This window comes from Malaclemys terrapin, chromosome 1 (genome assembly GCF_027887155.1).
Source record: "Malaclemys terrapin pileata isolate rMalTer1 chromosome 1, rMalTer1.hap1, whole genome shotgun sequence".
In the NCBI taxonomy this organism is placed as follows: Eukaryota; Metazoa; Chordata; order Testudines; family Emydidae; genus Malaclemys; species Malaclemys terrapin.
The window spans coordinates 112,417,893-112,433,237 of NC_071505.1; the positions used below are offsets into that span (position 1 = coordinate 112,417,893).

Here is a 15,345-nt window from a genome sequence, read left to right on the forward strand (position 1 = left end):
CAGTAATTAAGGAAGGAGAAGAAAATTGGGTCTGATTTTTTATAATGTGAAAGAAAAAATCAGGAATAGTGAATGCGTCATTTTTAATATTCATCATTAAACTAATACTAAAAAGAAAATAATTTTATTCAAATAGCCACATGCACCTGTATGGCTAGAACAATGGAATGGTTTCTGTCAACTCTTTCTTGAAGCTTGAAACTGCTGCGTGAGCCAGTGAGGAAATGCAGCCCCTGACTGAATATTACTTTTATTTACTAAAGCATGGAATTGTGGGATTGGCCAAGCCTACAAATGCAGTCTCCAGGGGGATGAAGAACAGCACACTGCAAACCAGCTGGGAGATGTTCAGCATTGCTTAATACGATGCTCAAAGATTAGTCAGTTTTTGTAACGCATATGCTAAAAATGGGGGGAGGGGGAATATTTAATCAGATCACTTCAGGAGAAACAGCTGAAAAGAGAATTAAGGCAAACTTTTCAGAGTCGAGCCTCCTCTTACCCCTGTCTGTGCCTGCCCCCGATCCAGGACTGGGAATGGGGCCGCGGCTCTGGTGGGGGAGATGGGGGGACAGACGAAGATAAGAGTAAGAGGGCTGAGGCTGCGGCTGCAGCTGGTGGGTGAGCTGGGAGTGGGGCTGGGGCTGGGAATGGTGCTGTGGGAAGAGGCCGAGGCTCGGGGCAGGAGTGGAGCTGCAGCCTCACCATTGTGGGGCCAGCAACCGGGCCTGTGTCCGGCTGTGGAGCTGTGCCAAGATTGGGCCCGGGACCCAGTGCTGTAGCTGAGGGTGAAGCTGGAGCACAGCTGGGGGCAGAGTGGGGCTGGTGGCGTTCGCTCTCTACCTTCCAGTGGGGGCTGGCCAGACCAGCCCCACCTCCCTAAACATTCCTCCACAGTTTGGGGACTTCTGAATTAAGGACTCCTCTTTTCTAAAGCTGGAAAGGGGACAAACAACTCGCTTTGAAATTCATTCTCTCTTTGGCCCTGATGTTGCTGGGACATTAACACACACATTACCCTAGCTATTCTCCTTATAATTTTCACTGATAAAGGAAGGAGTTCCAGGATAGCATTCCCTGTATTTCAGTGGAGTTAAAAGTAAATTTTCACCCCCAAACTTCGTACAGCTGGCTTTCAAATGCTGTCTGTATGAACATCAACCTTTACATTGCCTCTGCTGAGTAGGGACATGAGCCAATAGGCTAGGGTTACCATTCATCCAGATTTACCCGGACATGTCCTCCTTTTTGTGTTAAAAATAGCGTCCGGGGGGGAATTTGTAAATCACTAAAAATGTCCGGGATTTCCGCCCCATGCAGAGCAGAGCGAGCGGCTGGGAGGGCTGCAGGAAAGTCAGCCGCTCGCATGGGGCTCTGGCAGCCAGAGCCCTTCCCCCGCAGCTTGCCGGGCTGGACTCCGGAGCAGCTGTAGAGCTTCTCCTCCCCCCTTCCCTCCCTGCATTCTGAGCCGGCCGGCCTGCCGGGCCATTTGCATCGGGCCTCGGCAGCTCCTCCTCCCCTGCAGCCCAGCGCCCCGCTCCGGCAGCACTGTTCAGGGGCAGGGACCGGGTTGTGTGTTGCGCTGGGGAGCGCAGCCATGTGTCCGGCTCCGCACAGAGCCCAACACCATGTTCTGAGCAGCAGGGTAAGGGGGCCAGGGGACAGAAGAAGGGGCAGGGAGATTTTGGAGGGGGCAGTCAAGAGGCGGGGGGGTGGTCGGGAGTTGGGGGGGGCTTTTTGGGAGGGGTGGAGAAGGTTTTGGGCAGTCAGGGGACAGGTAGGGGGTAGGGTCCTGGGGGGCAGTTTGGGGGGTGTCTTAGGAGGGGGCAGTTAGGGGACAAGGAACAGGGAGGCTTAGGTAGGGGGTGGGGTTCTGGAGGGCAGTTAGGAGCAGGGGTCCCAGGAGGGGGCAGTCAGGGGACAAGGAGTGGGGGGAGGTGTTTGGGAGTTCTGGGGGGGGCTGTCAGGGGGCAGGGGTGGGGAGAGGGATCGGAGCAGTCAGGGGACAGGGAGCAGAGGGGTTTAGATGGGTCGGGAGTTCTGGGGGGAGCTGTCAGGGTGTGGGGAGTGGTTGGATGGGAGTGGGAGTCCCAGGGGTCTGTTTGGGGGTGGGGGTGTGGATAAGGGTTGGGGCAGTCAGGGTACAGGTAGGGGGTAGGGTGCTAGGGGGCCAGTTAGGATTGGGGGAGGGTGTCAGGAGGGGGCAGTCAGGGGACAAGAGGCAGGGAGGCTTAGGTAGGGGGTGGAGTCCTGGGGGGCAGTTAGGGGCAGGGGTCCCAGGAGGAGGCAGTCAGGGGACAAGGAACGGGGGGAGCATTGGGAGTTCTGAGGGGGGCGGGAAGTGGGAGGGGCAGGGGCGGGGCTAGGGCAGGACGGGGGCGGGGCTCCTCCCGTCCTCTTTTTTGCTTGCTGAAATATTCTAACCCTACAATAGGCTGTGAGAAGAGAATGACTGTAGTATCTCAGAAGGATAATTGCCCCGAGCCAACAATTTTTGTTGTTTGCTGAAATGTTTGCATGTTTAAATCATTGCCTGCAGAGAACAACACACACTGTGTGCTTTCAGTAGAGCAGTGCAGGAATTATCTAAGAAAACATCCCGGGTCATTCCCAAGTGTGAGAGTCATGGCCTTTGCCCTTGTGTGCTTCGTTTCACATTAATATAAAAGTAACAACGAGCACAAAGTTACACACTGGGGGTTTCTGCTATCTCAGAAAAGGAACTGAGCATGAAGAAAAATAAATCCTCTAATTTTGTCTCATGCCCATCTCTGACTTGTTCAGCTGCTGTCTGCTATGACTCTCAGACATTAGAGATGGGAAAGACCTGCTAGGTTATCCACATCATGATGCCTGGTACAGGGCCGAGCACATTATTGGTACTTCAACAATAATAATCCAGCCCATTTCCCAGCAAACGCAGGATTATTCCCTACAAAGTGTCTGTCTGGGAGAATTCAAATAACTCCCAATTTATCTTCTTCATGCATAGCTAGACTAAGCAGAACTGGGAGCTGCATTATAAGAGAAAGTTCCGCTCCCACAGCCCAGTTATGGTTCATCACAGGTAGCTGGGCTTGTTGGAGGTTATTGGCCAGATCCACAGCTGGGGTACGTTGGCACAGCTCCATTTTAGCAGAGAGTGACTCTCAACATGCCTGAGGCAATAGTGGAGCAATGTAACATACCCTATCATGGCTCATAGAATACACCAATGTATCTCTATTGGCCACATTGTCTATATTACCTTAAAATATTCTGGAACAGTTCATGAGCTGGTTTAAATTCGTGTAATGCCAGTGAGTCAAATTCCTTTCTCAGCTACACGGGTGTGACTCAGTGGTGTACTAAGAAGGTGGAAGTAAGAGGAGCATCACATCCATTGACCTCAATGGAGCTGCGCTGATTTACGCTCACTGAGGAGCTGGAATTCTGCATTTAAAGCTGAAGTCTTGACCCTTCTTTGCAGTGGAAGAAAAATCCCAGTGCAAAACAACTGTGTACTCTACATGATGGCTGATGGCTTGGCCAAGGTCAGAGAAGGGGTGGAGCTGTTGGATCAGCCACTACACGGATTCACCAGCTGTTTCCTCCTTCACCCTAAGGAGTCGGAGAGCAGCAGTAACAGACACTACTGCAGACTGAAGAGGTTGTTAACAACATGCAATGGATTTGCTGCCATTCCCCACTGGTAATAGAATTCTGGGCAAAGCTGGCTGTGGTGTTGCGAGATCCAGTAGTGCATGCTGGGAATTGTAGTCTTGGAGTTTAAAAAAATGTAAGAGGAAGCGGGAGAGGGCTTGTGTCAAGACTGGGTCAGGGGCTGCTGCTGCTGCTGCAAGTGTTTCTGCAGTGGTGGGATTGATGTTTTAATAAAAAAAAAAATCTTGTTGGATTTTACTCTTTTGGTCTTGGCCTCCACAACTGCACATTGGCCTACATAGTGCTTGGGGTGGATTTGGCCCTGAGTAATATTTAAATAGTACCTTGCTTGGTGAATAGAGACTGTGTTACGTCTAATTTTTATGAAGTGTTACCTGTTTTTAGATCTGTGTGAGCTAAGGAATCCACTTTGGGATTTTTAGTCTATAGTTTGTTATATTCAGGTAGGGTTACCATATTTAAAAAATAAAAAAAGAGGACACTCCACGGGGCCCTGGCCCCACCCCTTTCCCACCCCGGCCCCGCCCCAACTCCGCCCATTTCCCGCCCATTCCCCAAAGTCCCCGCCCTAACCCCCCCCCTCCCTCCCAGCCACGCGAAAAGGGCTGCCCGAGTGCTACCGGCTTCACGGTTTGCCGGGCAGCCTCCAGACCCTGCGCCCCCGGCCGGCGCTTCCCCAGCACAGCTGGAGCTCAGGAAGGGAAGTGCCCAGCCGGCGGCTGGGGTCCGGGGGCAAGGGGGCTGCCCGAAGCCGGTAGCGCTGGCTCGGGCAGCTCGGCTCTTAAACAGAGCCGAAGAGTCAGGGGAGGAGCAGAGCAGCCGGAGCCCGGGAGGGGAAGTGCCCGTCCGTATTTTTCCCGGACATGTTCGGTTTTTTGGCAATTCCCACCGGCCGGGGGTTTGATTACCAAAAAGACGGACATGTCCGGGAAAAACCGGACGTATGGTAACCCTACGTGACTGGTGCCCGGGGCGCAGCTCCAGCCCCAGGGGGACGCAAATCCGGACAGTGCCGGCTCCCCGCAACGCGCTGGTGTCCACAACCCCCCCGGGGGCGCCCCCCAGCCCTGCGATGGCTGCCGAGCGGCGCCCAGAAACACCCCCCACCCGAAGGACAGGGGCCCGCGGGCCCTCCCCCCACGGCTTGCTGCCTCACAGGGGCACGTTGGTCACGTCGCAGGGGCCGCTGGGAGTTGTCGTTCTCGGCCGCTCCCCTCTCCCGGCTCTCCCTGGAGCGTGAGGCCCGGCCGGACTACAGCCCCCAGCATGCCCTGGTCAGGAGCCGAGTGTCACACCGAGATGATGTCACAGCGGGCGACCCACACACACAAATTCGGAGATCCCAGCCTCCCTATTTCCCCGGACATGTCCGGCTTTTTGGCAATTCCCCCCGAACGGGGATTTGGGGACCAAAAAGCCGGACATGTCCGGGGAAATCCGGACGTATGGTAACCCTATATTCAGGGTCTAAGTGAAGTTAACGCCCTTCAAAGTGAACAGACCCCCTTATTTTTCAAACCAGATCAGCCAACCACACTTTGGGGACCTATAACACCTCATACAAGACACTTCTAAGGGACCTGGGTCTGCTGGCTCCGAGAATGAAGAATAGAGACTAGACTCAATAAGTGCATTACACAGACACTTATTTCCCCCCCCCCACTAGCAATCAAGTACCATTCCATTCAGACACTGAGTTGTTTTGAATTTCTGTTTAAATGTACAATATAGATCTCTTGATATCACCAGCATTATCTGGGCTTCCAGAACAGGGTGCTTCTCTAGGACTAATCACAGGAATGGGGCAAGGAGATGAAATGTATGTCTGATTTTCCTTATGTGTGAAATAAAATCAGGAACAATGGAAAGATTCTTTCCATCATTCATCTGTAAATATAAACTGAGGGTGGCCCACAAATCTAAAAAGAAAAGGTGACATTTATCAACTATCCACCCGTAACTATATTATTAGGACATCTGAGTGCAAAATGCAGGGATCTCAAAAAGTAGAGATGTGATATTTTCTACCCATCTTAGGGTTTTCTATAGGCCCATCACTCTACTATTTTGGCACGTGAGTACTCTAATATACAGTAGCTATTCAGATGACATTACATTACAGCAGAGTTTATATCTAAACCTGTGTTTACTTGGAAGTTAATAAAGGTCAGAGAAAACATTGGGTCATAACTGTCTGTGACTGGCTATGGCAGAAGGCTGTTACAAGAGATAATTATTCTCAGTAAACAGTGAGGCTAGAACAAGTAATAGTGGGCTTTGATGAAGATGGAAAAATTGTCTTTAAAATGCAGACAGGCCCAAACTGTAAAGTTGAGATCCTGATCTGGATGCAAAACCTGAGTGTGTTTTGGTTAAGCCCATTGCAGACATAAACACCACCCAGATCAAAGAATGTTTAATCTAGACCAGTGGTTCTCAAAGCCAGTCCGCTGCTTGTTCAGAGAAAGCCCCTGGTGGGCCGGGATGGTTTGTTTACCTACTGTGTCCTCAGGTTCGGCTGGCCGCAGTTCGCCGCTCAAGGCCAATGGGGGCTGCAGAAAGCGGCGCGGGCCGAGGGGTGTGCTGGCCGCCCTTCCCGCAGCTCCCATTGGCCTGGAGCAGTGAACCGTGGCCAGTGGGAGCTGCGATCAGCCGAACCTGCTGACGCGGCAGGTAAACAAACTTGCCTGGCCCGGCCCGCCAGGGGCTTTCCCTGAACAAGCGGCGGACCAGCTTGGAGAACCACTGGTCTAGACCCAAACTTCTGCAAAGATCTGGGTTGTTAGGGTGCAGGGAGTTCAGTTCTCAGCTGCACCCAGTGGCACTGTGCAGAGGTAGGGGTATGGCACAAAGGGGAAGTTTGCAACTTTCTGAGCCTTGGGCTAATCCCCAGGGTGCTCTCTGCTAGCTGGGAATTGTTGGAGCATAGCAGCACTCCGGTCTCACTCTGGCCTGAGAAATGCCATCAGCGTATCCCCCTATGCCAGGGGTGGCGAACCTGTGGCTCCAGAGCCACATGTGGCTTTTCAGAAGTTAATATGTGGCTCCTTGTATAGGCAACGACTCTGGAAATGGAGCTACAGGTGCCAACTTTCCAGTGTGCCAGGGGTGCTCACTGCTCAATCCCTGGCTCTGCCCCCACTCCACCCCCTCCTCTGAGCCTGCCGTGCCCTCGCTCCCCACCCCCGAGCCTCCTGCATGCCAAGAAACCGCTGATTGGCAGAGCTGCCGGTGGGCGGGAGGTGCTGGGAACGGGGGAGGGGGAAGGGGGAGAAGGAGAGCTGATCGGGGGAGGCTACTGCTGTATTACTGTGGCTCTTTGGCAATGTACATTTTGGGAATGTACATGTAAATTTTGGCTCCTTCTCAGGCTCAGGTTGGCCACCCCTACCTTATGCCAAGGTCCTGGAGGGTATGGAAAGGACCTGGCTCCATCGGGCTCTCCTCTGCTGGGGATATTTCTATGCGGAGAGCACTGGAACAGAACACAGGCCTCAGAGAGGGGCTCTGGACTGATCCCAGAGTTTTAGTTCAGGCCCATCTCTAGTTTAAAACATTGGAAACCTTTATAAGTATTGGAATGATTAGACAATGATATAGGCATCCAAGGGAAGTTGTGATTTTCCGTTCAAACTGGAAAAATTCAGGGTTAACGAGATAACCAACTACTAGGAATGTGCTGGGATAATGGGCCAAACGTAGCTTTCAGTATATCCAGAGGAAAAACAGGCACAGTCATTTCCTATGGATTTTTACCAGAATAATGAAGAGCAGAATTTGAGCCAATGAAATCACTCCTGCCTCACTGTGGGGGTTTGAATAAATGACCCTCCAAATCCATTTCACTGTCATTGTGAGGGCCTCAGGCTTTGGTGCACCTCAGTCCCTCTTATTCTCTGCGTGTGGCACATAAGTGTCTAGTCTCCTGTAGGTTTTAATGCTTTGGTCTGGTTTTGGTTGTTGGGTGGTATTGGTAGCCCATGAGATACAGGAGATCCAACTAAATGATGTGGTTGTCCCTTCTGCCCTTAAACTGCACGACTCAATTACAATCCTAATATCTATGATGCTAAGTACATCCTTTTGTCATCACTAACGTCAGTATATCACAAAACCTTATTTCTTTGTGGGGTGACCATTGCTGCCTTTCTCCTGCTTCTCCACACAGTTTTAAAACACTACAAAGTATTATGACTTACTGTTAGGGTGACCAGACGTCCCAATAAAATTTGGACTGTCCCGATATTGAGGCGTTTGTCCTGCATCCTGATCGATGTTTGGGTGGGACGCAGTTTGTCCCGATATTTCGCACTTCCGGGCTTGTTTGTTTTTTTGCTCCCCCCGCCCCTATGTGTCCCAATATTTTCTTCCTCTCATCTGGTCATCCTACTTACTGTTTTAAATGCACATAGGGACGGTTTTTGTTCATCCCACCAATGGTTTTCATGTCCTCCTCAGAGAGCTGGAAGTCAAAGACCTGACCCAGAAGACAGGATCAAACATTGGGTTATTCCTGCAGGATGAATGTGCATTTACAGAACCACAAGCCTCATGCTGAGCCAAAAGAAATGAAAGATGGTATAATAATCCTAGCCTGCTCTTTCCACTCTATTTTAGATATTTCAGGGATGGATTAAGAAATATTGGGGCCCCGGGCACAAAGAACATTTCTCCCCGCTCCCCGCCCCACCATTGGGACCCACCCCCTGCTCCTCCCCTTCCCCCAAGTCCCCGCCCCCTGGCCTGGTCAGAAGCTGGACCATGGTAAGAGCTGCCCAGGGAGCCCGGGCAACTGTGGAGAGCCCTGGACCCTCCACCTGCCCTGGGTGATGCGCCCTGTGGGGCAGGGACAAGGGCTGGTCTCGGGCCCCCTGGTCCCCTACCCAAGGCAGGTGCAAGGTCCTGGGGTCCCCTCAGCTGCCCGGGCTCTGTGAGCAGCTCTTACCACAGCCTAGGGCAGTAGTCTCCAAATTGTGGGGCATGCCACCCTAGGGGGCATGGAGAAATGTTTGGTGGGGCGACACAGGGCCCAGCCCTACCCCCTGGCTACATCGAGCCCCAGCTGTGGCTCTGCTCCCTGCTGCACCCCCACTCACAGTCCCCGACTGCAGACCCGGTCCCACTCCTGGCCCTGGTTCCTGGGGTCAGGGCACGGACTGGGTAAGGAGGGGCATGACAGAAAAAGTTTGGGGACCCCTGGCCTAGCATGGCCATACATCCCATTTTGGCCCTAGACATCCCAATTTTTTTGGCAAGAGCATATAGGACAAATGCCCAGTTTTCATAGAATCATAAAATATCAGGGTTGTAAGGGACCTCAGAAGGTCACCTAGTCCAACCCCCCTGCTCAAAGCAGGACCAATCCCCAGACAGATTTTTACCCCAGTTCCCTAAATGGCCTCCTCAAGGATTGAACTCATAACCCTGGGTTTAGTAGGCCAATGCTCAAACCACTGAGCCAACCCAAAAAGGAGCTTGGAGGGGGGAGGGGGGAGTGGCAGGACTTGGGCCAACCCACATGGGGGAAGAGAGAGGGCCAGCTCTGCACTGGGGGAGAGGGGAGAGGGGGAGCTCAGTGCTGCATGGAGGAGGTGAAAAGGGAGAGGGGCTCGGTCGAGCGCTGTGCCGGGTGCGGGAGGGTTAGCTGAGCATGGGGCTTGGGTGAGCAGTCTATAGAATACATCTGGGTATCTATATGAAGGGTAGGCAAATGGATTAAAAAACAACATAGTCCATCCGAATCATCTCTCTCTGAGCCCACTGTCTGAAAGCCACATTTCTGAGTATGAGTTTGGATAACCTGGTATCTAGATAACTTTTGCACCATGACATTCTCACATTCCAAGCAGAGAAAGGCTGATGCTCTGAAAGTCCATTCCCATGGGGAATGAGGTAGCAGGAGAGGATATCTGGATGTGCAGGGAAGCGTCTGGGCCTCTCTTTCTCCTGCCCCTCTCAAACACCGTTTCCTTTAATTTATTTTCTACTTTATTCTTTCCAATTTTCATAAGTTTTTCCATGAATTCAGGGATGGGCACAAACAAAGCCCTTGTTCCATGCTACATAGAACTATGTTTTTTTCAAAACTTGAACCTAAATCTGTATTTGCTAATGGGCCCTGTCTTTACTGTCAGCTGGTCCAAACACCCACAAATTCTGAGGAGTTCAATATCAGTGTCTAACTGTTGTGGGTTGTGTCTACTTGAAGTGGAGTATTAAGGAAGTTTCCCTTTTGATTTAAAAGAAAGGCTGGACATAAGTTCCTGCTGAGAAAGACATTCTGTAGTGTCTGCTTCCTTTAAGCATTGAGGCTTTTTTCCCCATAAATGAAACTCTTTACTGACTACAAGTTCTGAATTTCTTCTAACTCAACACTTTTAGGTCTCCCTCCAAAGGTCAGAGTTTGAGAACAGGTTTGTACTTGAGCCCTGGTTTGTTCAGGATCATCTCCAGCTGTCTGATGTTGAAGTTGGACACACCAATGGACTTCACCAACTCTGTGTCTTTACATGCCTCCATAGTCTGGGGAAAACAACAACGGCCTTGTTGTATACAACTATACTTTTAGTATAATTTCCATGAGACTAGAAAAATTATGCTCAAGTGGACTCACTCTATATAAAATTATTCCACCAAAATATCATTACACATACAGTAGGGGACGTTTGATTTGTTTTAGAACAAAACTCTGATTTAGAGACAGTCATTTTCTAGCCATTCACTTAGGCATCAGATCTCCATCCAAATCACTGAAATAGAGTTCTCTCTTCCCCAAGTAGAAAGTAGACAGACAATCTGGCCACCACCTCTCCCAGTCGCTTTCTCTCTAATTTGTCCCTTATACATACAGAACCTCAAAGACATAGCGATACCCAATCATTGCTACTGAACAATACAGAAATAAGGGTACCACATAAGTATGGGAATATTAACACCAGTTTAAGAGCTTTATAGCAACAAAATAATTGAGTATGAAAATTAAAGGGAAAACACAAGAAATACTGAAGAGGGACAAGTGCAGTGGTCACCGTTAGAACGTCTGTATTTACTGACAGTAGCCATGCTGTGGTGTCTGAGATGCGCCAGTGTTTCCCTGCTCTGATAATAGGAAATGACTGCAGAGTCTCAGATCACAAGCAGTTCTACAATAACAATGATACTGTAGCCAAATCCTGTTTACTTTTATATTTCATAGAAAAAGCTTGCTAGAGTCCACTGAAGAGAGGGCACATATCACAAGGGCAGTTTTGGGTTTTTTGTTTTTAAATGAGGGAGTTAATTTAGTGCTCAAGAAAATGAGGAACCAATCACAGCAGTTAGAACCAGGGATAATGTGAGCAGACACTATGCTAACTTCCCCAAAGCTCTGCCAATGCACCTTGATTCTGACCTGATGCCCCTTTGTATTTCATTTCTGGCCTCTCTTTATAAAAGCGCCAATGGTATTAAACTGAGCGGTGGATTTTGTAATGTGGGTAAGCGTGGACAGACTTTGAGCCTAGGTCTTCAGTGTTGACAATCTGCCCAGCTAATAAGCTGCAATGCTGAGCTACTCAGAGCATTAGCTAAAGAATTAGGGATCTGATGGAGTCATCGTCTTGGCTGACTCTAGGGCAGAATATCCCATTTCTCATCTGTGGAAAACATCACCTGTAAAGCCCAGAATACAATTTTGTCCTGAAAATGCCTTTGGCAATATCCCTGCCCTAAGACCAGGGAAGGCCAAAAGCATCTCAAAGTGCGGTTCTGTTCTACAAAGTGATTCTGTAAAAATGGCATGTGAGGTTTCATGTTTGTTGTCTCTCAGTGATTTCCCCCTCAAATCTGCTCCGTTTACTAGTGAAAATACATTTCACTTAACTAGCTGCCCTGCCTCCCAAGTGGCACACAGGTCTACATTGTAAAAAATCAATTTTCCTTTTCCATCCTCTGGGAGTAAATCATCTCCAGACTTAAAAAAGAAAACAAAACAAAAAAATTCATTAGATAAACTTCCCTTCGGTATGACACTTGACATGAATTGCTTTCTGGAGAAATTCTGGAAATCTATTGAGCTATTGCGACATGTTGGTAACCAATATTCACAGCACATTTAACCTTTATTATTAAGTGCAAAGTTCTTTCTGAAACCTGATGGATGTTCAGTCCATTAGTTCTCTTGATTATCTCTGTATCTCTAATATAAACAAAAGCCCATTTTACATCTGATCTGCAAGAAATATACCTGGGGAAATTGTTTAGTATTGTAAAGCTCCTTGTTCCTTATAGCAATGTTTTTGAATCAAGCAGTTACCATATGGTCTGGTCTTAAAGCAAAAGGGGAACTGTGGGGACAAGAATTTTGTAGTGTTAAGACAGAACTCCTTTTTACCTTTAAAGATAGGGGTGTATGAATAATACAAAGGGCAATGTGGTCAAACTGCAGGTGCTTCAGTGACTTTTCCAGGGCTGAGAGGACCATCTCAGGAGTGTTAAATGTGCTCCAAGGCTGTAAAGAGTGAAGAGAGAATAAATGCCATCAGATCTGTATGTTGAGAAGGCTGATTCCCTAAATAACTTTATTCTGCTATATCTCAGGCATGAAATGTCACTGATATACAGTACAGTATGCATTATTTTATTTACATTTAAATAATAAAAATGACACCTATATACAATGTGTATAGGTGCCCTGACAATTAATGTTGCGTCATCATACCCTGCAGTATTAAAAATGAACATTCATAACGTGAGGGTAGAAAATGGAAACATCTAAAGTGTCTTTCAAAATCAAATTAGTGCAGTATGGGACCACAAACAATGAACTAATCCTAATTCTATGGCTATTGCATACATAATTACGGTTGGAGGAATTAAAATTGTTTAGGTGCCTAACCTGTGCATTTCCATAGCCTAACATATTTGGATTTCTTTGAAGTGTAATCTTAAATGATTGGTTTTGGGATAATTACAGCATCCCTGTAATGCTTTTACTCTTAAGTTACTAACACGTCCTCACCCTTAACTTCAGTTCAATGTAGTTTTTATCTGGTAACTGTATCTAGACACCAGGCCTGCTAAAGCTCCAGCTGGCACTAATGCCTAGAACACTTTCCCCACAGATTAGCACCTTGGTAACAAGAAGGGTGTTTTAGGCAAATCCTGTCAGCCTGCTACAACTTGTACTTACACCTCACTGAAGTCACTGTTTTCTTGCTGCTGAAAAGCAACACAGAAAGAAGCAGAGAGCAAGTGATGGCATTTAGAATAAAACCAACTTACCTTTCCTGGGTAAAATATTTCCTGTCTTTTGACCATTCCATCTGTAATCTTCTCTCGAATGGCTCGCCCAACCTCCTTCTCATAGAAATAGGCTCCATCTATATAGCGATAGCCAACTTCCATAGCCACCTTTACAGCTTCTCACACTTACTTTTTGGAACCTATGAATTAAAAACAGAAAGACAAAAAGCCTCAACATGTCTGGCTCAGGGATGATATTTTAAAGTGTGGTTCTGGTATGAAAAGTGACTGTGTAAAAATGTCACCTTCTTACTCTGACACTCACCTCTGCTTACTTTAGTGAAAAAAAGTGACTTTTCCATCCTATAGAATTTAATAGACAATGACCATAGTTCTACAGAATTTTTAAACCAATCTAAAAAAAGTCTATAGAACAGATGTAATTCTCTAATAAAGTCTCAGGTTGGTTTAAAAATGCTTCAGAAAAGTGATCAATAGTAGAGACTGTATAGAGAACTCTTGAATTTCTATAGAATCTTATTACTTTAATCCCTATCAAATTCTATAGGCCAATCTCTGTCAGACCATTAACGATAAGGGGATGGCTCAGGTGTCACTGAGAGCAGAACTTGGCTTTCACAACCCTTTTACTGACGATGATACACAAGAAGAAAAGAACACAACTTGCCTCTTAGGTTGAAGGTCAATTTTGCAGGGCTAGCAGTCAGAAAATACATCTTTTCAGTTGTAAACTGAACACATTTATTTTTGAAATCACCTGAAAGACAAATATGGAACCAGATAGTGTGGTTCTAATCTGAAAAGGGACTCTGTAAGAGTTACTAAATCACCAATTATCCAAAAGTGTGTGTGTTTGTGTGTGTGGCGGCGGGGGGGGGGGGGGGGCAAGTTCTGTCCTCATTTACACCAGTGCAACCTCCATTGATTTCAGCAGTGCTTGATGTACAGCAGAGAGTATCACAAGTCGAATAATTGGAGCACTGATAATCTGCATAATGAGTCAAGGCCTCAGGTCCTTATTTATCTGAGTCAATGAAAGTTCTGTTAGTCCTTCAAGCAATCCAGTAAGGAGCTCAAGGTTTGACCCACACTAATTGACTGCAATGCATTTGGAAATGAAGGGCCTGTTCTTGCAAACCTTATTTACACAAGTAATCTTACTGAAGTCCATGCGGCTAGTTGAGCGAGTAAGGACATGAGTGAGTGTGACATCAAAGGGATTCCGCATGGGCTCAAGAGCCTGCCTGTGTTGATCTGATTTCAAAATTTGGGTCTCGATGGGTGACCCTGGGCAAGTTCTTTACTGCAGTTCCCCATGTATAACATTAGGATAGTGATACTGATCTTTCATTGCAAAGTCCTTGGGATCTATGGGTGAGAGAGCCATAAATACAACATAGTGATTTTTAGTCACTACTAACTTGGGTGGACTCTGAACCAGTGAGTGACAGAGATAAAAGGCTTTGTATCCCATTACCTAAGTCCCCTATTCTTTTCAAGGTCAGTCTTTGTTTGCTCACCCCATGAAGCAAATACAGTTTGGAATGGCGTCAGCACATTTATTGTTTATCTGGCACAGAGCATGTACTACACAATAAGAGAGTGAGTGAGCTAGCGAAAAAAGGGTGTTGCTGTTAGACTGTAAGTAGTTATTAAGTTACAAATAAGATCACCTAGTTCTTCTGCCTGCTTACAAAAAGTGTCATCAGCTTAGTATTATCGTTGGAGGGTTCTTCCAGAAATACAGGGTAATGCTGAGGGCACATACCCTGATTGACAGGTATAACATTTTGAATGGCCCAGAGAAAGCGGATGCAACAAAAGGTAAATAGGATGAAAAACAACGGGCCATGGCCTAAAGCTCCGAAAGGATCTGAAAGACATGGAGACGTGCCTTTAAGCACAGCATGTGGAATTCAGGTGTGGAATGGACTCCCAAAAACAGCAGTAGGAGCTGCAGTTGTGAACATATTTTTATAGTCAGACAGGCACTTAGAAGATATAACTCAATGGCGAACAAGCTGTGAACAAATAGCTGGATGAACAAAGATAAGCTGCGTTGCCTCCTTTTTCCAAATATTGCAGTATAGAAATCCTTCACAAGTGTATAAAAACTACCTGGTATAGAACAAATTGGCAGTTAAATGAGGAAAGAACTGGAATAGCAAAGCAAGCAGCAGGTCAGGACTGAGGTGTATTGCAGAGAGGCATGTGGGCCCATGAATGGAACAGCTAACCAGACTGCAAGTCAGAGCTGAAATTCATTGCAGACCTGCATGGGGCCCATTGTTGGAACTGCAGAAAGTGCTGCATACCGGGATGGAGAGCTCTGTGGAGGAATCTGTACCGTGCCTACCCTCACTATCTAGATCTTAGTGCTGTCAGTCACTCATTTTCATGCACAGCAGCAAACTTCATACAACAAACACAAACTTCCTA

General features: G+C 47.6%; 1 protein-coding gene and 1 long non-coding RNA gene across 2 annotated transcripts; one reads left to right on the plus strand and one right to left on the minus strand.

Moving 5' to 3' along the window:
• The first annotated feature begins 1,344 nt into the window (after positions 1–1,344).
• Positions 1,345–3,900, plus strand: LOC128841125 (uncharacterized). Its single transcript, XR_008445776.1, has 2 exons — positions 1,345–1,645; positions 3,470–3,900. It is a non-coding gene; the product is annotated as an uncharacterized LOC128841125 (long non-coding RNA).
• Positions 3,901–8,024: 4,124 nt separating this feature from the next.
• LOC128841117 (prostaglandin-E(2) 9-reductase-like) lies at positions 8,025–13,442 on the minus strand. The gene is made up of 5 exons (XM_054035845.1): positions 13,211–13,442; positions 12,925–13,085; positions 12,035–12,151; positions 10,085–10,185; positions 8,025–8,140 (listed from the first exon to the last, which is right to left on the minus strand). Exons 2-5 carry the CDS (start codon positions 13,045–13,047, stop codon positions 8,107–8,109), a joined length of 375 nt encoding a protein of 124 aa, XP_053891820.1. The 5' UTR covers positions 13,048–13,085; positions 13,211–13,442; the 3' UTR covers positions 8,025–8,106.
• Between the last annotated feature and the right edge of the window lie 1,903 nt (positions 13,443–15,345).